Source organism: Hylobates moloch, unplaced genomic scaffold (assembly GCF_009828535.3).
Source record: "Hylobates moloch isolate HMO894 unplaced genomic scaffold, HMol_V3 SCAFFOLD_21, whole genome shotgun sequence".
Taxonomy (NCBI): domain Eukaryota; kingdom Metazoa; phylum Chordata; class Mammalia; order Primates; family Hylobatidae; genus Hylobates; species Hylobates moloch.
The window spans coordinates 14500566-14528214 of NW_026652296.1; the positions used below are offsets into that span (position 1 = coordinate 14500566).

General features: G+C 50.5%; 1 protein-coding gene across 2 annotated transcripts in view; it reads left to right on the forward strand.

Moving 5' to 3' along the window:
• The window catches only part of CDH22 (cadherin 22), a 135570-nt gene that overhangs the window by 35714 nt on the left and 72207 nt on the right, over nt 1-27649 (forward strand). The window contains exon 2 of one of the 2 annotated variants that reach the window (XM_032142249.2): nt 21603-22265. In XM_032142249.2, the coding sequence (XP_031998140.1) occupies nt 22002-22265 (264 nt within the window). In that variant the 5' untranslated portion in view covers nt 21603-22001. Of the gene's footprint in view, nt 1-21600; nt 22266-27649 lie in introns of those variants that run through there. The other variant, XM_058432849.1, reaches the window with a different exon arrangement.

The following is a 27649-nucleotide window of genomic DNA, read 5'->3' on the forward strand; positions in this document are numbered from 1 at the left end:
TGCTCACTAGAAAAAAATACCTATATCCTGGGCTTTGAATTATTCCTTAAAATAAAATTCAAGTACAATGGCCAACATGCAGTCGAAGATAACCAGACACATCAGAAAACAATGCATAATGAGCTAAGCACTGGCAGTACAATGTGAGCAAACAAATGACATCCCTTGTTTCATGGGACTTACAGCCCAGCAGGGAAGACAGACATCAACACTCTTAGCAAGGATACTAACAATCTCTGCTAGTGGAGACATTTCTGTGTCCTCAGTTTACTTTGCTTCTCAACAGCTTTCCTCATGCTGACCTCTAGTTCTGCTCTTGGTTTCCATGACAGTCTCTTGGATGGCCTCCAACCTCACTGGCAGCTTCTTCTCAGTCATTGTGCTTCCTTCTCTTCCCCTATTTCATCTCTGATGGTGGTGTGCCCCAGGGCTCACTTCTGGACCTGTTTTCTATCTCTCTCCAGGTGATCTCATTCATTTCCTCAGCATTAAATATCATCTACATGCTGATGAATTACAGATTTATATCTCCAGCCTGGATTTCTCCTTGGAGTTCCAGACTGTTTCATCCACTGTCTGTGACACATCTCAACATGCACGTCTCAGGAACATCTCAAACATAACACATCCAAAAAGGAACTCTTGCTGCCTCCCCAACTCTTCCTCCCCAAATTTGCTCCATCGTACTAAGTATCACACCACCATCCAGTATTAAACCAAAAACCTAAGAGTCATCTTAAACTTCTGGATGGAATTAGAATGGAGATGGAGATGATGTGAAGTGGTCAATTTAGAGAGGTTATTTAGAATTTAGAAGTGGTTATTTAGAAGGTAAAGTGGACCAGACTTAATAGATTGCCCTTTGGGAGTGCAGGGATGAGAGATGCCAAGCATGACTTCCAGCCTTCTGGCCTGGAACACTTGACAGATGAGGGTGTCATTCACCAAGATGGAAAACCCCAGAGAAGAGTCAGTTTTAGGGAAGAGGAACATGCTGAGTTTGAAGTTTTTTGGAGGCATCTAAGTGGAGGCATGAGAGAGCAGCTGTATGTTTATCCTCAGGCTTCAGAGGAGAGGTTAGGACTGAGGATACTAAGCTTGGGAGCCATTATAGTATTGATGGTAATGGAAACCATCAGCATGGATGAGATTGTCCAGGGAAAGAGTGAGGAGTTTGCAGGTGGGTTAGAGAAGGACACACCTGCAAAGGATTTACAGAAGGCATTATTAGAGAGGTAGTAGGGAACCCAGTTGTTTAGTTTTATATTCTAAATGCTGCTGAGAGTCAAGTAAAATAAAGACTGGAGAACATCCATTTGATTTAGCAACATGGCAGTCAAGGTGACCTTAGTAAGCCATCTCGGTGCATGTTGGGAGTAGAAGCCAGATGGCAGTGGGTTGAGAAGAGTAGGAGGTGAGTAAAGGAGATAGTGAGTATGATCAGGCAGTTTTCTGAGAGGTTTTGCTATTAAGGGAAGGGGTTGGGGAGTATAGGGAGGTACGTGCTTGGTTTTGTTTTTTAAAGATGGAATCTACTTGAGCACGTTTAGATGCTGATGCCTACAAACCCCTTAGAGAGGGCTGAAGGTAATAAGGCAGGAGAAGGGAGAATCCATAGTATAAGGTTTCTCAGATTCCAGGAAGGTGTGCATAGGCTCAGACAAGAGGAGGGCCATTTCCTCTGTTGCAAAGAGGAAGAATAGAGGATAGACATGGATGTGTTTCCTCATCTGTAAAATGGGATAATAACAGTGCCTACCTTGGAGGGCCATGATGGGGCTTTGATGAATGGATGTTTACAATGGGCTCAGCCCAGGGTGGTCCCGCAGGTGGTACAGGCGCCACAAACAGCAGCTGCTATTCATTATCTTCCACTTTCTTTTTTTTTTTTTTTTTTTTTTTTTTGAGACGGAGTCTCGCTCTGTTGCCCAGGCTGGAGTGCAGTGGCGCTATCTCGGCTCACTGCAAGCTCCACCTCCCGGGTTCACGCCATTCTCCTGCCTCAGCCTCTCCGAGTAGCTGGGACTACAGGCGCCCACCACCACGCCCGGCTAATTTTTTGTATTTTTAGTAGAGACGGGGTTTCACCGTGGTCTCGATCTCCTGACCTCGTGATCCACCCGCCTCGGCCTCCCAAAGTGCTGGGATTACAAGCGTGAGCCACCGCGCCCGGCCTATCTTCCACTTTCATGCCTGCTCCACTTCGCCTGTGGGGAATAATAATCAAACCTCACTTGGTTACAGCACTTGACTCTTTCCAGAGGATTACTTTTATATTCATCATCTATTCGAGCTTCACAGCGAACCTGGGATTCCTGTTCCCTGATTTACAGAACAGGGCACTGAGGCTCAGAGAGATGAGGTGGCCTGCTTGAGGTCACACATTTGGTAGCAACAAAGCTGGAAGTCCAGCCCAGCTTCCACTGCCAAGTCAACCCAGCTCCTGCCTTAAATATCATCAGCATTAAATATCATCTACATGATGAATTACAGATTTATATCTCCAGACTGGACTTCTCCTTGGAGTTGCAGACTGTTCTATCCATGGGGTAAAGATGAACACAGACTTAGGGTCTCACTACCCCTGCACGTAGCCCCTGCAGTATAGCCCTGTATGGGAACTCCATTTCTTTCAACACCTGCAGTGTCTCCTGGAGAAAGGATTCCCATGAAGAATCCATGACTAGAATCCATAGCTTTAAACTCAGGAAGAAGAGGATTCAGGTTTGAACGAGGTGCCAGTCTCACCCCCCTTTCTGGTTCCAGCCTGAGACCAGAGATTAAGGAAGAAGATGCCTTATCTGCCAGCTCTATCGCTTGTCAGGAGAGGGGATAAAGTAAAAGCCCCCTCAGGCCTGGCTCAGTGCTGCCTATCTGTCACCCTTGATGGGGCCCTGCTCACAGTCTGGGGTGAATGATTTGACCAAACTGCACTGCAGCCTGCAGCCCCAGCAGGCCTGACCTGGGGATGTAGGACCTGTGAGAAATATTCTCTCCCTCTCTCCTCCATCTGTTCCTGGCACCACCAGGTCAGAATGAGTGCTCCCATCTCCAAGACCCAGCCCTGTAGCAAGGTGCTCAGGCTGGCTATGCCTTCCCTTTCTACTGTCTTCGCCTAGGCTCTCTGAATAGCCCTTCCTCCAAGACTTTGCTCAGGTTCTTCCCTCCGCCTGGAATTCCTTTCCCCTTTGCTCTATATGGCAAACCCCTACTTACCCTTCAAGGATCAGTTCAAATGTCTCCTGCTGCAGCAAGCCTACCTGACTCCCTTGGATAAAAGCAAGTCTTTTTTGAGCACCTACTACATACTGGTTCCTGGGTGAGGCTCTGGGGTATGGAGATGACTCAGACCTCGGCCCCTGCCTCCAGAGGTCCAGGGTTGCAGTCCAGTAGGAAGAAGTCACAAGGCTGGAAGTCCCTGAGGAGGTGGATGGGGAAGTCCGCAGGGGGTAGGCTTGGGACAGGGAGCATGGTGACCTCAGGCCCCCAGCCCAAGAATGAAAGCAACAGGCCAGTTTCCCTGGCAGAGCAGGTGCCCTTAGTTGTCCCTGGCAGGCTGGCTCTTGGCATCCTCTGTCTGCTCAACCACCCACAACGGGCCACGTGGAATGGAGAGAGGGTGCACGGTGTGGGGAGCCCCCAGTTTGGAGCATGGCTCTGACGTCAGACTGCCTGTGTGATCTTGGGCAAGTCACCTCTCTGCATTTTGTCTCCATGGCAACATGGCAATAGAAATAGGATCTGCCTCATAGGGTTATGTGAGAAGTAAATGGATTACATTCGTGAATGCTTAGAATGGTGGTTATCAAGCACTTGACAAAAGTTAGCTATGCTCAGTACTATTTATTATTTTATTGGCAGAAGATTTGGGACCCACACTGTCAACTCACCCTGTGCACTGGAGAAGTGCACCCCCTCTCTGGGCCTCTCTCCATCAGGAAAATGAGGAGTCATGGATTTCCAGCTTTGATATTCTGTGATAGGAACGGAGACAGGGCTCGTAATTGGAGCAGGATGGGAATGAATAAGAAAGACCTGGGGCAGAGCGGGACACTGAGCAGCAAGGAGACCCCAGGCAGCCTGCTGTGGTGGCAAGCCATGAAAGATCAGTTTGCAGGAGAGAGTTAGCAGCCAGATCACAGAGGGCAGTCAGTGTCAAAATAACCCTTCTGAGGGGTCACAGGGCCTGATCAATTATTTGGCAACTATGTCTAATCGTTAGAGAGATAACAGACCTGCCAGAGAGGAGCGATTTCCCCATCACTAGGGGAATGTAAGCAGGGGCTGAGATCTAAGAGAGATTTGAACATCCAAAAGCAGCAGCTGGGGAAAGAAGGAGTATGCCAGAGTGCTTAAACACCTCAGCCCCAGAGTCAACTGCTTCCTTGGTGTGTGACTTTGGCAGTGACCTCATGCCCCCTGGCCCCAGTTTGCCCATCTATAAAATGGGGGAAATGATGGTTATTGTGAGGGTCAGATGTGGTAGTGTTGAAGTGCTCATGATTGCTGGGGTTACTATGACCTCTCGGCCTTGGCCTCTGAAGCCCATTCCTGCCATCTCAGGCCTCTCCCCTCTCCCATCCTAGGAGAAAGCGGCCGGCCGTGCTGGAGTCTGGGGCTGAGGAGGCTCCAGCCTGAAGCCTCCCTAAGGAGCTTGCCATGGTTACCAGCTGCCTGCAAAGAGAGGCCATAAATCCCGAGCCCAGGGTGGTGGGAGGGAGGGAACCCGTGTGTGGGGTGGGAATGGGGGCAGCTAAGTGGAATTGAATCTTGTTTAAGGAGGAGGCCCACGCCTCCCCGGGCCTGTAATTTACTGCGAGGTTGACAAGATGAAAGCGGAATTTTCAGTGGCATAATCGCTGGGACCTCAGGGAGCTGCGGGAGATGAGCTGCGAGGCAGGCGGTGGCCGCCAGTCTTTAAGCAAGATCTGGGGCGCTGATCCTGCTGTGATCACAGCAGGCGACAGACCCTCGGAGCGAGGCCAGGCCCAGCTGGATAAGCCCAGGCTCAGGCCACGTCTTGCCTGCTATTGTCTCCAGGGCTGAGGTCGGCCCGAGTTTTTAGCAGATTTTATGTAGTGGATCATACCACCCAGGAAGGTTTTGACCCTGTAGCTGCTGACAGCCCTCAGCCAAAGTGAGCTGCCTCACCCCACATCATGCCTTTAGGCGGGTGGGGGGACAGAAACCCATGTCCAATATCTGGTAGATACATGGATTCAAAGGCCTGGCCCCTTGCTCGATTTGGAGCATCCCAGCGCCAGAGTTCCCTGTGGGAGCAGCCGAGGCCCCTGCTGAGATAGCTTCGCAGTTCAACTTCTCCCTCCACGTGGTCCTGCTTCCCTCACCCCTGCCACGGTGTTCCTGAGAACTCTCCCTCAGTGAACCTCCCGCAGGCAAAGCTCTGGCCCAAGGCCTGTTTCCAGGGAGCTGGACTTAGGGCCTTCCCTCACCAGAAGGTTTGTTTTAAAGCAGCGTTTATAAGTAGCGTTGGAGTAGGATACGGGCAACTTCTTTTACAGATGAAAAACTGAGGTCCAGGAAGGGAAGAAACTCATCCAAGGTCACATATGGTGTCAGGGGCAGAAGCTGAGATTCCGGACTCCCAGCCCACTAGTCCAACTCCTCCATTTCACAGATGGAAAGACTGAGGTTGGGAGAGTTGGGAGACACCATTCAGCTGCAGAGCTGAGTCAGGGAATGGAAGCAGAGTATGCTGGGGTGGAAGCTCACTGCTTTGGAGTTGGCCCCTAGCCATGTGGTTCTCAGCAAGCCACCTCTCTTCTTGACACTTTTCTTTGTTCATCGGTAACTGAAGAGACTAAAGCCCATCTCAGGAGGATGGTGTGACAATTGCCTAAAATAATAGCAATAAGAGCTCACACTGGTTGTGTGTGGGAATGAGCCCTTCACACATACCTTGTTGAATCACTGTGAAAACATGTAGCAGTTGGCTCGGGGCTGGGCACACAGTTAGTGTACAATGCTTGATCTCTGTTCCACAACTTGCAGACCACCTGCTCCAGAGGCTTTCAGGCCAACATCAGAATCTTCTAGAAGCTATCCCAGACTGAGGACAGGCTCTGGCACCAGACTTTCCTAGTTCAAGTCCTGGCTTCTCCCACTTCCTGGCTGTAATCTTGGACAAGTGACTTCACCTCTCAGTGCCCCGGTTTCTTTATCCATAATATAACAATTATAATAGAACAGATGTGGCACAGATGAAGCAAGATAACCTATGGAGTGTGCTTAGCAGAGTGGTCAAAAAGTACAGCCTCTCCTTTTTGCTCATCAAACGCACAGTCTCTGGCACATAGAAAGCACCCTGTTAGAACATGTGGAAAAAGGCAAAAAAAAAAGCACCCTATAGACATTCCTGTTAGTACTATTATCATCCTTACTGAATCAGAGGCTCCAGAGGCCTGGGAATGAGATTTTGAACAAGCCCCACCTTGTTATACACCAGCATGACCCTAGTCCTCTGATGAGCCCTGAGAACTGCAGTTTGACCTTCCATTGTACAGAAGTCCAGCGAGGGCAGGGACTTGCCCAAGGTCACCTAGTGTTATGGGATCAAAGCCAAGCTCCAACCTACTCCACTTGCCATCCAGCCTAGAGAGCTTTCTCCTGTACCACAAAAGGACAGATTCTTTAATGTCATCTGCTCTGGTTGCAATAAAAATTAACTATCCCAAATATGTGCATCATCAAAGCAGCTCCAAGACAGAGAAGGGACTAAGGGAGACTGCGATGAAATGTGTCACACATGCTCCTGGGGTCTCCAAACCTGCCCTGTAATGGCTCCTAGGAGGCCCCCCCCCACACACACACCAGCCTGCAGGTCCTTCTCTGCCTTGGTGAGACACAATGCTAGGCACAGGACGGGTGCTCCGCAAGACCTTCAGTGAGCAGAGCTGAGGTTGAGACTTGGCCCCTGAATGGCCCAGGTTCCAGTCCTCTCTCCCCACACAGCTGTGCATCCTACAGTCACAAGGCCGCTTGGGGCCACCTCAGTTCCCACCCCAGCCCAGAGTAGGTGAGAGTGGGAAGAGAGGCCTTCTCCCCAAGGCTGCTAGAGTAGAGGCAGGATGTGTGAGGACAGAGGACCCTGCTGTACCATTCCCGCAGTCTCTGCCCCAGGAATCCTCTGCAACAGATAAACTTTAATAGACTCAGGTCCACGGAGAGGCTCCCTCTGGCCGGAGCCACATACTCAAAATCTGGGTAGTGAGGGAGAGAGAGAGACCCAGAGGGGGGCATCTTGGCCCCCAGTAGTTCAGTAGGATGGAGGAGCTGGGATCAATGTGTGTGTGTGTGTGTGTGTGTGTGTGTGTGTGTGTGTGTGTGTGTCTGTGCATCTGTGTGAATGTGTGCATAGCTCCCAGATGTAGCAGACAGAACAATAGAACAACAGTGGGCAGGCAACCAGGAGGTGGAACAGGAAAAGAAGTAGGAAGAAGAAGAGAAGAAGGTAGAAGGGAAGGAAAAGTGGGAGAAAAGGGGAAAGAAGAGGAAAAAGGAGAATGGATGAATGGATTTCTAGTCATGGTGTATTCATGCAATGGAGTACTATGCAGCAGTGAAAAGGAACACATGCAAGAACAAAGACGAATCTCATAAACATAACGCTGAGAAAAAGAAGCAAGATGCAAAAGACCATTCAGTATGATATACAAGCTCAAAAACAAGCAAGACTAAACTAAGATGGTCAGAAATGCATAGTTGGGAGACAAACAATAAGGAAATGCAAGGAACTAGTCATCATAAAAGCCAGGACAGAAGGAACCAGTGAGTTATGGTCAAGAAGGGACACACAGTAGGAGCTTCCAAGGAGGGGGCTATTTTCAGTATTTTGCTCAAAGTGTGGATTCATGGGTTCATTTTATGACTTTTCGTTAAACTATGCATGTATGATTTGTGCAGCTTTCATTATCGAGGCTGAATTGTACAATTTTAACTGATTATGAAAAGTAGAGAAAGAGGAGGAGGAAGAGGGGAAAAGAGCAAGGAGGAGGCGGTTTGGAGGGAGAAGGGCCTCCTGGGACTCTGCTTGGCTGGCACCACGGCAGGGCCCTGCCCCCATCCGGACACGTTTGTAAAATGGAATAAATATTGACACGGCCAGGATGGTATTCAATTTGTCCTGATCACTGGGCTGCAGTGAGTTCTGACAGGGCGCGGTGTAAAACAGCAGCTCGGGATGTAATTTCTACTGTCAACATGATGTACAGCGCGGCTCTGCCTGCGGCACTGGCACACAGGCAGGGTGGGGGCGGGGCAGGGAGACAGGTGCAGGCCAGGGGCACCTGGGGTGGAGGGTCCTAACAGGTTGCCCCTGGGCAGGTGAGCAGTGCTAGCCAAGGAGTCTGCATGTGTACATGGTATGTGTGTGTGCGCACGGTGTGTGTGTGTGCGCACGGTGTGTGTGTGTGCACGGCGTGTGTGGGCACGGTGTATGTGTGTGTGCATGGTGTGTGTTTGTGCATTCTCATACATGTTCATAATTTGCACAGGAGGTCAGGCCTTAAGGAGGGACTCAGGCCTGGGTTAAGTCACGTCAAGTAGCGTGGGGGAAGGACATGGTTCATGCTGAGAGCCAAATGCAGGCCTGTCCTTTCCAGCAGCCACTGAGCACATCCTGGCCCATCCTCATTTCCCTCCCACTGCCAGAGTCTGTTTGAATTCCAGATCCTCCACTAACTAGCTGTGTGACCTTGGGCAAGTCCCTCAACCTCTCTGAGCCACTGTTCCTGATTCTGTAATAGAAATTTTAAAGAGAGCTATTGTGAGGATTCAATCAGATCATTGATGCCCTGCATGGAACTAAGTGTTACCTCTTATTATTAGCTAATTGGATGGCACCGTGCCTGGCACATAGTAAAAGCACTATAAATGTTATCTATCATTATTCTCACTGACTCAGAATCAGCTCAATGTATGCAACTGGCCTCTCTTTCTTCCTTCCCTGTGCCTTTGATCTGCCAAGGTTGTTCCCCAAAGGAGCAAAGCTTGGGACACATTCCACTGTGTCCTATTGCCTAGGCTCCTCATTGGAGTGAAGTGAGATTGTGAAGGGGATAATGATAACTTACTTTATGGGGTTATTGTGAGGAATAAATAAGCTAATGCGCATAAAGTGCTAGAACAGTGCCTGGCTCTTAGTAGGTGATCAATAAACGCCAGCTAAAACAAAAATAAAATTCAGGGAGTCACTCTTGATGTCTCTCCCTCCCTCGTGCGCTACATCTGATTCATCACCAACTCTGATCCATTTTGCTTCCTAAATATTCCAAATCTGTCACCTTTTCTCCATCCCACGCCAGCCTCCCTGGTCCAAGCCATGACCACCCTCTTCCTCAGACACTGCCACCACCTTCTCAGGGTCCCCCACTTCCAGCTTTGTACATCCGCAGTTGTTCTTCCAGCAACAAGCACAGTGACCTCTTTTAAGACACAACCTTGAACACATCTCCTCTGCCAAAAGCTCTTCAGTGCCTTCTGGTTGAGTCAAAATCTCAACTCCTCCAGGCCCGTCCTCAGCTGTTTCCCTAGCTTCTCCCCTCACACTCTGCTTTGCTCCTGGCCTTTCGGTCCCCTAAATATGGCTCTGCACATTCTGCCACCTGTGCCTCAGTACATCTCACTCATCCTTTGGGTTTCAGCTAAAAAACCCCTTCTCAGGGAACTGTTCCCTAACTTGCCACACCCATCCCTAATGAGGTAGTGTCCCCTATAAATGTGGGGGTTCCTTGTACTTTCTCTTTGCAGACCTTGGCACCGTTGGTAATTGTGCATTTATTTGTGAGGTTGTTGGATTAATAAATGTATCTCCCCCACTACACACACACACGCGCGCACACACGCGCGCACACACACACACACACAGAATGGAAGGCCATGGGGACAGGGACTTTGTCTGACTTTCTAACTGCTGCATCCTTAGCCTGGCACATAGTAGGTGCTCAATAAATATTTGATGAATCCGTAAGTGGAACAAGCATAGAAGAGCAGTCTGAGGGATGGGGTGCAGCAGTAACCAGGCAACCCCATCATGTGTCCTTCCGTTCATCCATTCATCCATCCATCCACACATCCCTTCATGGATTCACTCACACATTCAGTAGTGCAAACTCTGAGCACAGCACTGAAGTGTGAGCTGAATGACAGAGAGCAAGAATGAAGCACCCACAGCCAGTGAGCAGAGTGCTGAGGCCAGGACAAAGAAGAACCTGGTTCTGAGACACAGGCTCAGATAAGTGTGAGCTCCCCAGGGTCAGGGGAGGAGGCTGAGAGACCGCATGGAGGAGAGGGCAGTGGGGCTGGGCGCTGAACATTGAGTCAGAGCTGGATGTGGGACAGCAAGGGAGAAGGGCATTGTTGGCAGAGGCGACAGCAGGAGCAAAGGCCCAGAGGCAGGAATGTCATGAACAGCAGGTGGTTCCATCTGCCCAGGGAGAAAAGAGGCAGTGGCAAGATGAAGAGTAGGCAGGTCCCAATCAGGCAGGGCATTGAGTGGGCCACGTGGGTAGTGGCTAAAGGTACAGGCTTTGGAGCTGGCAGATCAGAGTTCAAATCCAGACTCCACAACATATCAGTTGTGTGACCTTGGGCCCATCACATAAACTCTTTGTGTCTCAGTTTCCTTATCTGAAAAATGGAGGCAAATAACAGTATCCACCTCAAAAGGCTGTGTGTGGAGTCATTGAGCATGAAAAACATTTTGTTACTCTAAACAGTAATGAATGAACGCTGGGCCTGAGTCTGGGTTTATCTTAAAGGGGAAAGGGAGTAAGGAAGGTTTGGAACAGGAGAACCATCCAGACTGAGCTAGGCTTCACGAAGACATGTGCGGCAGCATGTTCGGCATATAGCCTGGGGCGGGGGGCAAGACTGGGGGCCCCAGGTCAGCCTTTGCAGATGAGGTGACCTTGTATATGGGGTGCCTAAGACCCCAGCTCTGATCATCCCCTCTTCCCTGACCTTCCACCTTTGCCTTCCTGGGTGATGTTCTCCTACCAAGCCCAGAAGCTTTAGCATATCCTGCCCCCACTCCACCACCCCCGACACAAACACACAAATACACTCAGAGATGCAAACATCCTCCGTCCCAACACTACATGTGCATCACTCCCAGGTGCCAGAAACAGCCCTTGGGCTCAGCACACAAAGAGCAGACCCCCATTTAGTCTCTCGCTCCACACTTATTGAGCACCTAGTATGTGTAGGAAGCTGTCCTTGGTGCCGGGATGTGGTGCGTGTGTATGCCGCCCCTGCACATATCAGTGATGCACATGCATGCGTGTGTTCGGCCACACACATGCTCATGTGAGTTGCAGGCATGCTAAGGCAGTTAACTGGTTGCCTCCATTTGTGGCTCCATCGTGCCTTATACCTAGGGGTAGGAGGCAATGAGAGGTGAGCAGAGACAAAGTGGCTCTTCCCAGCACCCCTCCATGCCTCAATAGCTCCTGCATTACACCGGGAGCTATTCCGGCCCAAAAGGAGAGCACTGAGCTGGTAGAAATAATTTTCCCCCAGGGAGAAGATGGCAGCCAAGCACAGAGAGCTCTGGGCTCAGGATCCAGCAGGCACAGTGCCCTTGGGACTCAGTGGGGGCAGACAGGAGCCAGACTGTCAGGCACCGCTCCCACTGGCAGCCCTGGAAGCCAGGCAGGCATGGAAAGAGGACACACACAAGCCAGGTGTGCCAGGAGGAGGGAGGGAGTGAGTGAGTGAAGGAATGAACAGATGAATGAGCTGCCTCTTCCTGAACTACCCTTTCCCCGAGCCTGAGCCTGGCGCTGGAACAGGAAGCAACTCCCATACCCTGTGCAACTTTTCACTCTTCTTGACTCAGGCTGCACGATAGGCCTGATTAGCACAGTTGTTAAATAAATACATGAGTGAATAAATAACTGGCTGAGTGGATGGAAGATCTCTAAACTCTCCTTGCCTGGCCAGGATACTTTGTGCATAATAGGGTCCAGTAGTATTTGTCCAGGGACCAGAAATAATAATAACAACACTAGTCATTCTGATGACATTCACTAACATTTATTGCCAAACACCACAGATTCCTTCACATGCCTCATCTCATTTACTCGTTATGTTGGCCCTGGGAGGTAAATACTATTATCCCCATTTTTCAGATGAGAAAACTAAGGCTCAGAGAAATGAAGCAAATTACCAAGGTCACACATACAGTAAAATAACGGAACTAGAACTCAAACTCTGGTCTGACTTTGGATCTCATGGTCTTAGGTCCCCTGAATGTTAAAAGGATTATCAAGAATTTGGGGGAGGAGGCAGGGGTGCAGAAGCCTCAGGCAGCTCCACAAAATCTGTTCTACTTTGTTCTGTCTGGAGGTCGCTCTGTGCAGCCCCTCTTCTTGGTCTTGGCAGAGTGAGAGGACAGAAATCCCATGACAGGTAGGATAAGAATACCTTCCCCTGTCCCCAAGGGGAAAACCAGATGACAAGGGAGAGGCTGGAGCCACCAAGCTGGCAGTCATACAGCCTTGGCAGTGACGGTGCCAGGGCATTGAGAAATCAAGAAAGGACATGCTGGCCATCCAGCCAGACTCCAGAAGTGCAGGCAGCAGCAGTGATGCCCACAGCTGGCAACTCCCCAGTGAGAGGGAAGGTCATATTGCCCAACCAGCCTCTGAAGTCTGTCTGGAGCAAGCCTACCCTGAGTCCCTCCCAGGCCCCAGTTCTGTACTTAGCTCTGCCAGGTATGTGTGTGGGAATGGGGAAAGGGATGGAAGGAGTAGGTGTGGTCTTTGTCCTTCGGAAGTTTGCCATTGCAGCTGACAGCAAACCCCAAAGGAAGACCCAGCCAGACAGGCCTGAGGGAGTTCAGAGAAAAGAGAAAGAGAGTCTGGAGGAAGTGGAGGCTGGAAGTGGATTCAAGACCCAGAGTGGCTTAATTCAGTAGTTCCACAACATCTTCAAGGACACAGATTGTTCTGTCTTTTCTTAGTAGGCCTCTTTGGCCTCTTGGTGTTGTTCCCTTCATCAACCAAAAGTGGCTGCTATTGCACCAGCCATCACCTATTTCCACATGCAGAAAACAAAAAGGTCCTCCTTAAGGCATCTCTTTTTTAAGAATAATAAAAATTTCCCAGAAGCTCACAGAAGATATATTTTTATATTTCACTGACCAGAATTGCGTCACATAATACTTTCTAAATCAATTACTGGTAGGGAGAGGAGTCTGGGTCCTATTGGTTTAGACTAGTCACTATTAACAGAGGAGGGGCTGAGCACATGGCCAAGCTGAAGGCGAATATTGAAATGAAATTGAAACAAGAAAGAAGGATGGGGGACGAATTGGCTGTTTGCAGCCAGCCATGTCCTTTGTATTTCCCATAACTCTTTTTTTTCTCATTTCGTTTTTGTTCTTTTCTCTTTTAATAACTTTGGTACCAACCATCACTCTTTTTATATGCCATAAAACCCAGCCAGACTACACTATTCACTGTATCCCATTCATGTCCTAGGTTTCCTTTGCTCATGCTTGTTCTTCCAGTAATTTCCTACTTCATCTCCCTATGTTCAAATCCTCCTCACCTTTCAAGGATCAGCTCCAATGCCCCCCTCCTCCAGGCAGCCCTCCATGGTTATCCGAGGAGATAGGAGCTCTTCCTCTGAGCCTTCACATCTGTGCATGAGTTTCCTATACTTTCCATTTTCCAGGTTTTATTTTTTGTTGTGGGATTTTTTGTCTGAGTTTAAAAAACATTGGTCTCTCCTGCTCATCTGCGAGCGTGTGCATTTAATTTGCAGAGCACTTACAGGTGGTGTAGCACATAGTAAGTCTTCACTAGATTTTGGTTCACTGATAAATGAGCAACTGCCAGGGATTTCTCTCATTAGAATCTGGTAATTTGGCCACAAACCTGTTAAGGCTTATTTGTGAAACTTGCCAGGGACCCAGCACAGAACTTGGTACCTAGTAGTTCAGTAAGTGTTCATTGAATGGATAATCGAGAAAATGGTACACGTGAGGTGCACTATAAATGCCGAATGGCTGTTGCCACCCTCTAGATGGTGAGCTCTTTGGGAGAATTATGTCTTTAGGTTTCCATCATCCCAAGAGTACCTAACGGTCTGTCTGGCTCATTAGGGAATGTTCTGTAAGAGTTTGTGGAATGAATGAATTAAGGAATGGATGTCTCTACCCTAGGCTGTGACTGCCTTGAGAGCAGGGACCACATCTGGCCTATTTACAGGGCTGAGAAGAGTCAAGTACACGTAGTGTGGCTGTAATGTGTATGAAAATGCTTCATCGCTATTGGTAAATAGCCGCTGTCCCAAACCCCCTGAAGACCACCCAGCGCTGTCACCCTAGCCCCTACCACAGGGATCTCCTGGACCTCCCCTCTCCTTGGCCCCTGGGACCCTGCAGTCAGTGTTGTTGGTGTCTGTGCTGCCTCAAGTTGTTAATATTTCTCACATCGTGCCTGCCTCCTCTGTGTGTCCCACAGAGTGACAGACCCTCAACAGGACCCAGAGCACAGCAGGTGCTCGGTGACCGCCAGAGACTGGAGCTGTGGGACTCTTCCTGAGGCTGCTGGGGAGCTGGGAGGCAGGGGGTACACCCAGGGTTGGAGCTGCTCTCCTCTTTCCATACCCACTAGAGAAACCCAGCCCTATGCAGAAGCAGCAAGGACCTGCCAGGTCACGGGAGCCTGGGCAAGGACAGAGACTCACCTGTCCTGCTAGGGGGCTTAGGGCCCACAGGGCTCCCAGGCAAATGGTGGTGGCTCCGTCACAGTCTGGGCACATGGGGATGAGTCTGGCTGGGCTCTGTGGCAGGAGAGATGGGAAGAGTAGAGGAGGGGGTGCAGGGAGAAGAGGGCTCTTCTGGCCCTCCCCACACAGCTGAAGCTGCCCTGGTGGCATTGTGTGGATGCTGATTTGTGTCCTGAGCCTTGGTCTTGAGCCATCTCTACTGGGATGAGGTTGGGGGGCAGGGGCAGGCAAATGAACCTTCACAAATCCCAAGAGGGGCCGTCGCCCACCCACACATGTCCCCACCTTCCCTCCTCCCAGTTCTCTTGAACCTGTTCCAGTCATGCGTGTGCGCCCACTACTCCACCAAATCGCTGCCAGCAAGGTCACTAGTGACCTCCCCCCTACTAACTCCAGTGGTCAAGTCAAAGTCCACATCTGACCTATCAGTAGGATCACATGATTTATCATCCAGACTGGGGGAACATTATTAACAGTTATGCCATGGAGCTGTCCCAGGCAAAGTTGGACAGACGCTCACCCCGCAATGGCCGCATTCGGCACAGTTCACCACTCCCTCCCTCCAGCACTTTCTTCTGTTGGCTCGCAGGATGTCTCCCTTTTCCTCCCCTTCCCTCTGTCAGTCTCTTGCTGTTTCCTCCTCATCTCCTGGATCACTCTAGCTGTGGTCCCCCAGCATTTAGTCCCCAGATCTCTTCTCCATCAACAGTCACTCCCTGGTGCTCTCACCCAGTCTCAGCTTTACATGCCACTTAAATTCTCAAATTGCTACCTGCAGCAGGACCTCACCCCTGAACTCCTGGCCACAGGCACAGGAGCCTGCTCCGCATCTCTGCTTTATGCCTAACAGGCATTTGGGGTGTAACCTGTCCAAAAACTGATTGTAACACATCAAGGTCAGTTCCTGATCACCCCCCAAATCTGCTCTTCCTGCTGTCTTCAGCTCTGAATGAAAGGAAACGCCATGATTGCCGCTGCCCGGGCTGAGGGCATGGTCACACTCAGTTGCTGTCTTCCCTTGAACCCCATTTCTGGTCCATCAACATATTCTGTGGCCCAGCCTCACTTTTCAGCGTCTCCACTGCTCCCCCTTGATCAAAGCCCCTGACTAGTCCTCTGCTGGATTATTGAAATATTCCCATAGGCTCCTCCCAACCCCAGCTTCTACCTATCTTAACACAGTAGCCAGCCAGCATGACTTTTTTTTTTTTTCTTGAGACAAGGCCTCACTGTCACCCAGGCTGGTGTGATCATGTCTCATTGCAGCCTCGACCTCCCCAAGCTCAGGTGATCCTTCCACCTCAGACTCCCGAGTAGCTGGGACTACAGGCACATGCCAGCACACCCAGCTAATTTTTCCATTTTTTTGTAGAGACAGGGTTTTGCCATGTTCCCCAGGCTCGTCTTGAACTCCTGGGCTCAAATGATCCAGCTGCCTCAGCCTCCCAAAGTGCTAGGATTACAGGTATGAGCCACCGTGCCTGGCCTTTTGTTTGTTTGTTTGTTTTTTTTCTTTTTTCTTTTAGAGACAGGGTCTCACTCTGTCGCCCAGACTGGAGTGTTAATGGTGTGATCATAGCTCACTACAGCCTTGAACCCCTGGGCTCAAACAATCCTTCTGCTTCAGTCTCCGAAGTAGCTGGGACTACAGGCACGTGCCACCATTCCTGGCTAATTTTTTAAAATAGTTTTTTGTAGAGACAGGATCTTGATATGTTGCCCAGGCTGCTCTTGAACCCCTGGCCTCAAGGAATCTTCCTGCCTCAGCCTCCCAAAGTGCTGAGATTACAGGCATGAACCACTGCACCCAGCCCGGAATGATCTTTTAAAACATAAGTCAGATCATGTCACTCTTCTGCTCAAACCCTCTTAGGGGTCTCATCTCACTCACAGTAAAAACCCAAGAGAGCCTGTAGGCTCTGACTCCACCTCCACACTCTCTGACCTCATCTGCTGCTCCTTCCCCTGCACTCACCCCACTCCAGCAACACGAGACCCCCTGATGTTCCTCCTTCCCACTAGACACATGCTGCTGACCTCAGGGTCTTTGCACCTGCTGTTGCCTCAGCTTGAAACCCTCTTCTCCCAGCTTTGTGCACAACCCCTCTGTCCCTCACTTCAGATCTCTGTTTAAATCTCATCTTAATGACAAGGCCTTCCCTGGCTACCCTGTATAAATGAGCATTTGTAATAATGACGATAGATGGATAAACAGCAAATCCCACCATCCCCAGAACTTCCTGCCCCTTATTCCACTTTGCTTTCTCCACTGCACTTCCCATTGTCTGACACGTTATTTGTTTATTGGCTGTGCCCCCACCTGGCAAGGACTCTACCTGTTTCTTTTTGCTGTGCCTAGAACAACACAGAGTGGAAACTCATAAATATTTGTGAAATGAAGGAATGCACATCAGATCGTCATGCACACTCAGTCACATATGTGACTGCAGACACATGTTCGCATGCACACAGAAACCATAGGCATATACGAAGACCCATGGGCAGACAGACAGATTATAGGAGGTGAGGCTGAAGTGTGGACAGGGCAGAGCCAACATTAATTGAGCCAGGCCTGGGCTCAGTTTTTAATCCCATTTGGGATTAAACAGCTCTGTGCAGTAGGCTGAGACCTGAGGACCAGGGAAGGCCACCAGCATGCCCCAGGTCTCATGGGAGGCGGTCCCAGGAGAGCTGAATGCAGCTGCAGGACTCTACAGCTGCCTCCCTGGACCGATTTTGAATGCCAGGACAGGGTCCTGTAGTCACCATCCATTCAGGAAAAGCAGCTGGAGCAGGAAAAGGAAGAAGGAAGGAAGGGAGGGAAGAGGCCGACATGTCTGTGGCTAGCAGGGCTGTGCAGAGCAGTGAAGATTTGGCAGGCTGCCAGGGCATCTAGCCAAGATGCCTGAGGGAGGATCTGTAGGCTGAGGTATGAAGGGCCAGAAGGGGGAGGGAGAGGTGAGGATGGGAGGGCCAGGGCTCCACCCTCAAACAATAGTACAGATTGTGCCCTCACAAGCGGGGAGCAGGCTTGCCCTGCCAGTTGTGACTCCGACACTGGGTTGCATTCACCTAGAAGTGTATTTTTTCCCATTCCCCAGAAATGCCTTATGCCTGGGGAGTCCAAGTCCCACGTTTGAGGCACTGCTTTGTCATGATGTATGCTTGGTATAGTCCTCTTGGGCTCTACTTTCCCCCTCTGTAAAGTGGGGATCTTGGCCGGGCCTGGTGGCTCACACCTGTAATCCCAGCACTTTGGGAGGCCGAGGTGGGTGGATCACCTGAGGTCAGGAGTTCAAGAACAGCCTGCGAAATCCCATCTCTACCAAAAATTTAAAAATTAGCCAGGTGTGGTGGCATGCACTTGTAATCCCAGCTACTTCAGAGGCTGAGGCAAGAGAACTGCTTGAGCCAGGGAGGCGGAGGTCGCAGTGAGCCGAAATCATGCCACTGCACTCCAGCCTGGGTGACAGAAAGAAATTCCGTCTCAAAAATAAATAAATAAAAATTTTAAAATACATAAAGTAGGGATCTGACTCCAGGCCTTTGCCTTGGACAGCCCTTCTACAACAAGAGTGCCTTCTCCTCCCCAACACCCCAAATTCCACATGTCCAGATACATCCTACACTTTAGCTGCAAATGCCATCTCAGCTCATTCCAACCTCTGGACCTTTGCACATGCTGTTCCCTCTGTGTGGAACTATTTTGTGCACAGCCCCTTTTCATCCTTCCAGACTCGGCCCAATGCCACCTCCTCTGAGAGGCCCTCCCTCCCTGATACCGTATCTTTAACAACGCACTCACTCCATTCCTTCCATCATTCTCTCTCCACTTCCTCCTTCTTTACTTTTCTTCTCAATGTTTACCACTCCCTGAAATTATATTGTAGATTAATTCCTCTATTATCTGTGTCCCCCACCAGAAGGTCAGTTCCACGAGGGCCAGGATTTCAACTTTTTTTTTTTTTTTGGTGGGGGGAGATGGAGTTTCACTTTGTCACCCAGGCTGGAGGGCAGTGGCATGGTCTTTGCTCACTACAACCTCCATCTCCCAGGTTCAAGCGATTTTCCTGTCTGAGCCTCCCGAGTAGCTGGGATTACAGGCACCCACGACCACGCCTGGCTAATTTTTGTATTTTTAGTAGAGATGGGGTTTCACCATGTTGACCTGGCTGGTCTCGAACTCCTGACCTAAAGTGATCCACCTGCCTCGGCCTCCCAAAATGCTGGAATTACAGGCGCAAGCCACCTCACTCGGCCAGTACTTCATTTTTTTATTGCTATGTCCCCAGTGCCCAGCACATGGACTAGCATAAGAGAGGTGCTGGTAAACATTTGTGGAAAGAGTGAAGGAATAACCAGAAGAAATGCATCTCTTTGCTGATAGATCGCTGAATAACTGATTGCATCTTGCTGTCTTAAACAGAAAGCGATTGTTAACGTATGTTCAATAAATGAATGAGTGAAAGGATAAAACGCTGTTCTGTCTCCCTGCTTGTAGCAGACCCTCATGTTTGGTGACTGAATGAATGGATCTCAGTGCCCCCCATCCTTGTAAAAGGTGTTAGAAACAAAGAAATAAAGGAAAGGAGGGAAGGAGAGCAACAGCTTGGTGCCTGCAAACACTGACAGATCTCCCCTTGACATGCCACTCCATCGACCTCCACAGCCCTCTCCAGAAGTGACAGCAGCCTCCCTCCAAATTCTCTCTCCCTTCAGCCTCTCCCCTCCTCTGTATCCCTGCAGGGCTGTGATGGGCCCTGGAGCTGCTTGTTGGAGTTGAGGGAACAGTTCCCATGGTGCACACAGGGAAGCCATACGCTCCAGGAAATGAAGGCTTTGGAGTGGCACCTCCTCCTCACCCGTAACTCCAGCCTCATTACAACCAGCCCAGGTCATAATGCAGGGAATCAAAGCCGGATCCCTGGAGGCAGCAGCACAGAGCAGGACTTGCAGAGCAGGGCTGCCAGAGTTGGGGAGCCTCGTGCCCAGGCCCATAGAAATCGTTCTATACCCAGGCAGGGTATGTTCACAGCAGGATCATGGGTCCTCCTGACCCCATGAGTTCAGGCTTGGACCTATAGGGAAAGAGGGAACAGCGTGTTCCAGACCCCTCCCTCCATCCCTTCCTATGGAATGTGGACATTTTCTCACTCTCATTGCCCAGAACTACAGCTTAACCCCCTCACCATCACCCTCACCTTCCAGCGATGACTCCCCACCCTGAAACTCCTTCCATAAAGATTTTCTGGAGCAGATTCTAGAAAAAAAAGCACTGGGGAATTAGGCATCTGCAAAATAGGCATAAGACAACTTTCAGAGTTGTGATTCCCGTGAGTTAAAGGGATGGGCATTGCCAACTGTGATGCTGGGTTGAAGAAGGCGGTCTGCATTTCTTCCTCCCTAGAGTCAGGCCACTTCCTTTGTTCTCAGGAAGATCTGGCTAGGGCCGGGTCAGCCCCCCACCCCGACCCACACACACCATCTGCCCAAACACACACCCCTGTTCACAATCTAACTCCCCTAACTGGCCAGACCACTCAGCCACCATGCACACTCCTCTGCCTGAAATGCCCATCCCTTTCTTCCCATCTGCTCAGATGCTGCCTCCTCCAAGAAGTAACCCTGGTTGTCTCCCGCCTACCTTCCCTTTCCAAACACCCGCGCTCAGTCCCTTCCCTGAGCTCCACAGGTCTCAGGTTGTCCACACACAGACACTTTTATAGCCCTGATCATATGCCACCTAGCATTTAGGTTGTTATAAGAAGGGTTTCACCTTCCACCCCACTAAACTGTGAGCTTATTTACCTTGCCCCTGGCAACTGGCCAAACCTAGCACAAAGTTGAAGCTTGGTGAAACTGAGCTGTTGAACTGAGCTGAACTGGGCTCAGGAGAAGGAGAAGTGGGGATTTAGCCCCTCACCTCCACGCACTCCTCTCTGTGCCTGAAATTCCTCCATTAAGCAGCATCGCTGTCCCCTGTAAACACCCACATTAAGCCATTATTCATCTTGTGGCTTGAGTAGGCGTTAGTCCCTCAGATCCTTTCCTGCTGAAAGCAGGATCTGATAGAGAGAGGGGAAGAGAGATGGATGGCTTGGGGATGGCAGGCTGGTCCAGGAGTGGGGAGGAAAGGTGTCTCTCGGACTCTGGGAAAGAAATGTTTTCTGGGGGAATGTGGAGGCACCAGAGGCAAGCTCAGAGGGGTTGTGACCCTGCCCGCAGTCACTGGGGGTGTCTCCAAGCCAGGCCCTCTGGGATTCAGGTGCTCTATCCCTAGAGGCTGGTGTGGGGGTAGGAGCACATCAGAGGGCCTTCCCTTGGTGCCTGTTTCAGATGGAATGACCTGTCTGTGCTGCGATGGATAGGAAGGCAGGCATATTTGGTGGTGGGCTGGGTGCTGGACTTCTGTGCACCGAGGAGGCCTGGGTCTTGGGGGCTCTTGAAGATGCCTTCTAGAAGCACCTGGGGTGGGGGATTTCTGGGGGCTGGGCAGGGCTGGAGAGATTGTCAGCCAGGTCAGGGGCGCCGCCTACTAGGGTATCTGCTTGTGTGGGCATGAGGGCTGAGCTGGGCAGGGGCTGTGAGAAAGGCGCAGGAGATTGGGAGAGCAGGGGCATATGATGCCAGGTGAAGGGAGAGGCTGCGGTGTGCGGGAGAGGGCGCCTACTAGACTACGGGCTCCAAGAAGAGGGGACCACTGTGAGTTGCTATGATGCCTGTCCCACCCTGCACAGTACCAGGCACACAGTAGGTGTTTAATTAGTATCTACAAGAGGAAAGAGACTCGACTTGCCCTCCCCCTACACAGAAGCCCCTCTAATGTTTTCTTGTTTCCCTTGCAGGCTCCTGATGGAAGGGGAAGACCCCTAGTCCTGGCAGGATCTGCCAGCCCCATCCTGCATCCTCTCTGCGCAGGAACCATGGTGCTTCCCCGACTCTGGAGCTGTCCAGGTGCTGCCTGGTGATCCGCACGCCACGCGGCGAGGGGGGCGCGGGCGGGCACCCCGGGGGCTGTCCATGCCCCGGATGCGGCCGCGCCCCCTCCCCCTCCAGCCGGGTACCCCCGCGGCTGGGCGGCGTTCAGGGCCGCGGGCCCGTCCGGGTGCCCCGTCGGGGGCGACATCCCGGCGGCCGCGCTGAGGCCACCATGTGACACGGCGCCGCATCGTTGTGCGACCAAGCAGCGGCGCCCTGGTGCCTCCCGTCCATGCTTCTGGGCCCCGGCCCCGCGCAGGCCAAGCATGAGGCCGAGGCCCGAAGGTAGGGGGCTCCGGGCGGGAGTCGCGCTGTCCCCCGCGCTACTGCTGCTGCTGCTGCTGCTGCTGCTGCCGCCGCCGCCGACGCTGCTGGGGCACCTGTGGGCAGCGGGCACGCCCTCGCCGTCGGCGCCCGGAGCTCGGCAGGACGGCACGCTGGGAGCTGGCCGCGTCAAACGCGGCTGGGTGTGGAACCAGTTCTTCGTGGTGGAGGAGTACACGGGCACGGAGCCCCTGTATGTGGGCAAGGTAAACTGGGGCCCCACTCCAACTCCAGATCCCAGGACCCTGGGGACACCCACTGGTAGATACAAGAAACCCTTGTTCACCTGCCCTTTTAAATCCACGTTTCATGTGCCTCTTTTGCTCGCTGACCAAGGACTGATAAGGGGATCCACAGCCCCACTCCCACTCCACCCCATGCCCTCCTCTCCTTCCCCTCCCTTTTGCAACTTAGAGAGAGCCCAGCAGGCAATCCCAGCCCATGCTGTAGCTAGATGCATGTGGGATTTAGGAACGACTTTGCAAATCTGATCATCTCACACACATACTCTAGCCACTCCACTCTGCTTAAAATTCTTCAGCAGCTCCCTATGCACTTGGGGTCTAGCCCAAATTCTATCCATTGACTACAAAGATCTGGCTCCTCCTCCAGCCTCATCTCCTGCCACACTCTGAGTTTCAGCCTCATTGCCCTTCTGTTGCTCTTCTGAAAGTCAGTCAATGCCCCATGCACACTCCTGCCACTGCCCCTTTGCCTAAGTTGTTTCTCCCGCTGAACTGTTCTTTCCTGCTCCTTCCACTGATGACTTTACACTCACACTACAGCTCCAGTGCCACTTTCTCAGAGAAACCCTTCTTGCTCACACCAGGCTAGGACAGATCTGCTGTCACATCCCCCCTGAAGTCCCAGCATCTCCTTCATAACACTTTAATTGTGCATGTGTTTGTTTGATTGTGCAATTAATGTGTGTCTTTCCTATTAGACCATGTTTGTTTGGCTCGCCATGAAATCCCCAGTGCCTAGCATAGACATTGCTTGCAAACCGTTTATTAAGGGAATGAATGAATGAATGAAACTATTTTCTCAAACTCTCTGAGTAAATGCTGGTAAATCTGGCTAAAGATCTGTGCCATAGGCGTATAAGGAGCTGAGAAGGACTTTTATTCATCCATTCAATTCCTGAGCCCCTTGTGGGGCCCATGTGTGATGCTGGGGAGAAAAGGTGAGTGAGATCCAGCCTCTGCCACTTTGAGGATCCCCAGAGTGGCAGAGGCACCCTGGTGCATAAAAAGCTTCATGAGTCAGCACCAGGCACTGAGTAGGCAATCATTAAGTAGTGTATTTTGTCTGGCTTCATGGAGGAGAAAACACCTGAACTGGGTTTTGACATACGTGTAGGAGTTCATCTGGCTGGTAGGAAAGAGGACGTAATCTAATCAAAGACTTGGACATCTGAAAGTAGCTGGTTTGCTCAGAGCCTTGTCAGCAGTTGAGGTGTTGAAGTGGAGGGTGATTGTAGGGCATGAAAGTGGAGTGGTGCCCCAGGACAGTATCTGGCTTTTGTTAAGGCCAATTAGCTTTCCAGGAAGTCTTGGTCAGCAATGTGGGTGGGGAAAGAAAACTCCGGAGCTTCCTGTGTGCTTAAATGAGTCCGGGAACGGGGAGGCAGTTCTGAGGCTCAGAGATCAGGATCCTTGACAAGGAGAGAAGGAAAGTCTAGATGTAAACCTTTGGGTTTGCCTTGCAGGAAGCTCAGATTTTCTCTGGTCTAGACACAGTAATCCCTGGTCCAAAGCTACTTTCCCCTCCATACATGTGGCTGAATGAATGAGTGAATGAATGATTCCCACAATTAAGCTGAGCAAGGATTTGACAGACAGAGCTCAGATAGGTTCAAGGCCTTGCTCAAGATCATCCAGCAACCTAGTGGCACAGCCTAGGACTCCTGACTCTGAGACAGGTGTGGGAGATGGTGGCGCTGGTAGAATGGGGCGAGGGCTGGGGATGGAGTGACCAAGCCTGCTATATGATAGGTAGTAGCCAGTGGTGAAATAGCTAAGAATGAAGGCTTTGGAGGCAGACATACCTGAGTTTGAGGCCTGGTTCTGCCAATCCCTTCACTGTGTGACCTTGAACAAGTTACTTTACCGCCCCAACACTCAGTCTCTTCATCTGTAAAAACAGGGGCTCAGAGAGCCGGCTTCCTAAGGTTGTTGAAGATTAAAGAAGAAAGCAGAGCCCATAAAGTGTTCAGCCTGCGGCTTGTTTGTTTGTTGTTGCTGTTTTTTATTATTCCCATATAAAGTACTTAACCCTTAAACTGCAAGGTAGAAATCATCATTCCCTTTTGTAGAGAAAGAAACCAAAGTAACAGAGGGCAGAGTCATAGAGTGGGCGAGTGGCATGGCCAAGAGTTGAACCTGTGTGAGTTAAAGTGTTTGTTGTTGTTGTTGTTGTTGGTTTTGTTTTTGTTTTTTGAAACAGAGTCTTGCTCTGTTGCCCGGGCTGGAGTGCAGTGACACGATCTCGGTTCACAGCAACCTCCGCGGCCAGGTTCAAGCGATTTTCCTGCCTCAGCTTCCCAAGTAGCTGGGATTATAGCATGCCCAGCTAATTTTTGTATTTTTAGTAGAGATGAGGTTTCATCATGTTGGCCAGTCTGGCTTTGAACTCCTGACCTCAAGTGATCCACCTGCCTCGGCCTCCCAAACTGCTGAGATTACAGACGTGAGCCACCGCACCTGGCCCCCTGAGTTGAAGTTTTTAAGCCCCCAAAAAAGAGAGAGAAGAGGTCAATCCCAGCCTGATTTTCCAGACCCTTCAGAGACTCCCAGACCTGGGAAAAGGCCTTTAGTCCAGGAAAACCCTGGAGACAGGGAAGGACTGATGCATCTGCCTAAATGTCAGGGGAGGTGGTCATCTCAGGCACTTCAGCCCTGCTGTCCACCCAGCAGCTGGGGCTCTGCAAAAGCCTCGCCAGCCACCCACATCCTGAAAAGATGAGAAAACCGGCTGCTGACTCACGCTTTCATCTGCCCCTACCTAGCCTTTATCACCTCAACAGCGTGAGCTGACCCCACCCCCATCTCATGGAACCACAGTCTATAAGCAGGGGAGGGCCCTGTAGCTCCCTTCATTAGAAGGAGGGGAAACTGAGGCCCAGAGGCAGAGAAGATCGTGCCAAGGCTACACAGCAATATAGTTGCAGAACCAACCCAAGAAACCAGGTGTCCTAACACAATCTCCGTGCTCACTTCAAGAGCCTCATATTAAGCAGCTGCCAGGAGCCAAGCACTGTGCTGGGCCTAGGGCCCTTTCTGTTTCCCCCAGCAACCTCTCTCCACATTGCCACTGCTGTTGTGACTTGTCACCCTCCTCCTCTATCACCTTCACCCAGAGCCCCTGCCCTGCTCTCTTACTCTCAGGGTCACCTCCAGAAAAACACTCCATCCAGGGAGGGAGAAGAAGTTTCCATCTCTTAGCAAATATTTGCCCAATGTACACTTTCTTATGAGAAGTGGCATTGTGTGTGGTTAAAGGCCACCTGGAGCTGTACTCCGTGGGCTCAAATCACAGCTCGGCTGCTTATGATCTTCCTGACTTTGGGCACATTACGGTTGTCCCTCAGTATCTCTCGATGGGGGATTGGTTCCAGGACCTCCCATGGATACCAAAACCCAATATAAAATAGCATAGCGTTTGCATAGAACCTATGCACATCCTCCCATATGCTTTAAATCATCTCTAGAGTATTGATAATACCTAATACAGTATAAATACTATGCAAGTATAGTATAGTTGTTATACTATATTGTTTAGAGAATGACAAGAAAAACATCTGTACATATTCAGTACAGACCCAATTTTGTTTCTGAATGTTTTCGATCCTTGGTCGGCTGCATTCACTGATGCAGAACCCACGGATACAGACGGCCGACTGTTTTCACCCTCTCTGTGCCTCAGTTTCCTTATCTGTTAAGTGAGGCTATTACTAGGACCCAGCTCAAAGGCTGGCATTGGGGAGTCAGTGAGCTAGCATTTGTCAAGAACCTAGAATACTTTCTGGGTCCTGGCACGTGCTCAGTAAGTATTCACTTTTATTATTGTTAAGTCTTACCTTGTAAGTCTCACTATTATGGATAGTTCCACCATCTTGAGTGTACCATCTAACTATGAACTCCCGCCCCAAATCCCAAAAAGTCTTTTTGGCAACCTAACATTACAGTTTCCTACCACTAAGTGGGGGGAAGGTTGTCATTAGCCCACCCCCCCCACACCCTAGGAATATGAGCTTGGGCTTTTAAAAGCCACCTGTCCCCTTTCCAGCTGAGTCCCTCGTATGTACGAGTGCTTGTGTGGGTACACATGAATGCAAACACACACTCTCATACCACGCTCTCTCACTCTTCAGGAAGAAAGGACTTCACCACGGTTTCAGTTAATTCACTGCTTCCTGGTTCCCCCCACCCCAGGGAGCCACTCGGAGCATCCGTCCTTGTCGAATTCTAAAGGTAGCTTAGCAACAGCACCATCCGCAGAGTGAACCCCGGGCGCCCGACGGTAACCTATTTTACAACCGCCTCCTCCATCACTCACCGCCAGGCTCCTGTCAGCACCCACAGGAACCGCTGGGCCCCGTGGTTGTCGCCAAGGCCCCACACAAACAACTCCTTCCACGGCCCTGCCCCCATTGGCAACCCTGGCCCACCTCTCCCGAACCTTCTCACGACACCCACCCTCAAAGCAACCTCCCAGCATTTCCATAAAATCTGGGTACTCTGACTAATCCCTTTTCCGAACTGTAATTTCCCCGGAGGCTTCTGTCAGCTGGATGTGGATTTTGTAGGATTTTTAATTTTTTAAAAAAAAGATAGAATTATGGGGTCAGCACTTATGACCAACTCCTGTAGGCGGTGAGATCTATTTTAGATATACGGCAGGATTAAAGTGGGGAGGAGAGCAGATTTAATTAAGTTGCTAATATTTAAAGAAAATTGATGAACTCCTGGTTTACGAGTAGCACCGTCATGAACAGACCCCTCATTCCGGGGAGGCTTTCTATTTGATTTGCTTTCTGTTTAAATCCTGGACTCATTTTATTTGTGTAGCCGCACTGTCCGTTTAATTGTCTTTAATAAGGAAAACGTACCTCTGCTCGCATTTAATTTTGATTTAATTAGGAGGAAGTAATTAATGGCTTCATAAATCCCATTTTTCAGCCCCCTGGGATGAGAAACCGTCAGTCTCGTGTTTTTTGTGTTGTTTATGATCAAGGGATGGGGCTTCAGGGGGATTCTTCCTCCAGGGCTGGCCACACTTGATGTGGTAGAAAGAACTCTGAATGTGGTGTCAGGCTTTGGGGCCGTCTCTCATTACCTGTGTGACTTTAGGTGGGGTTTAGACTCTCTCTGGGCCTCAGTTTGCCCATCTACACCACGGGGAGAGAGTAAGCTCTGATGCACAAGATGAGACATCAATGAAATAGCAGTAAAAGGTCTAGAACTGTACCTGGAGTGTTTTAGGTTCCCAGCGACTGTCCATCCATACCTGGGATTTAAGAGTGGCTGAATCCTCCAGAAATCCCAGAAGACAACTGGGGGAGTCTGATGACTGTTATATATTTTATTAT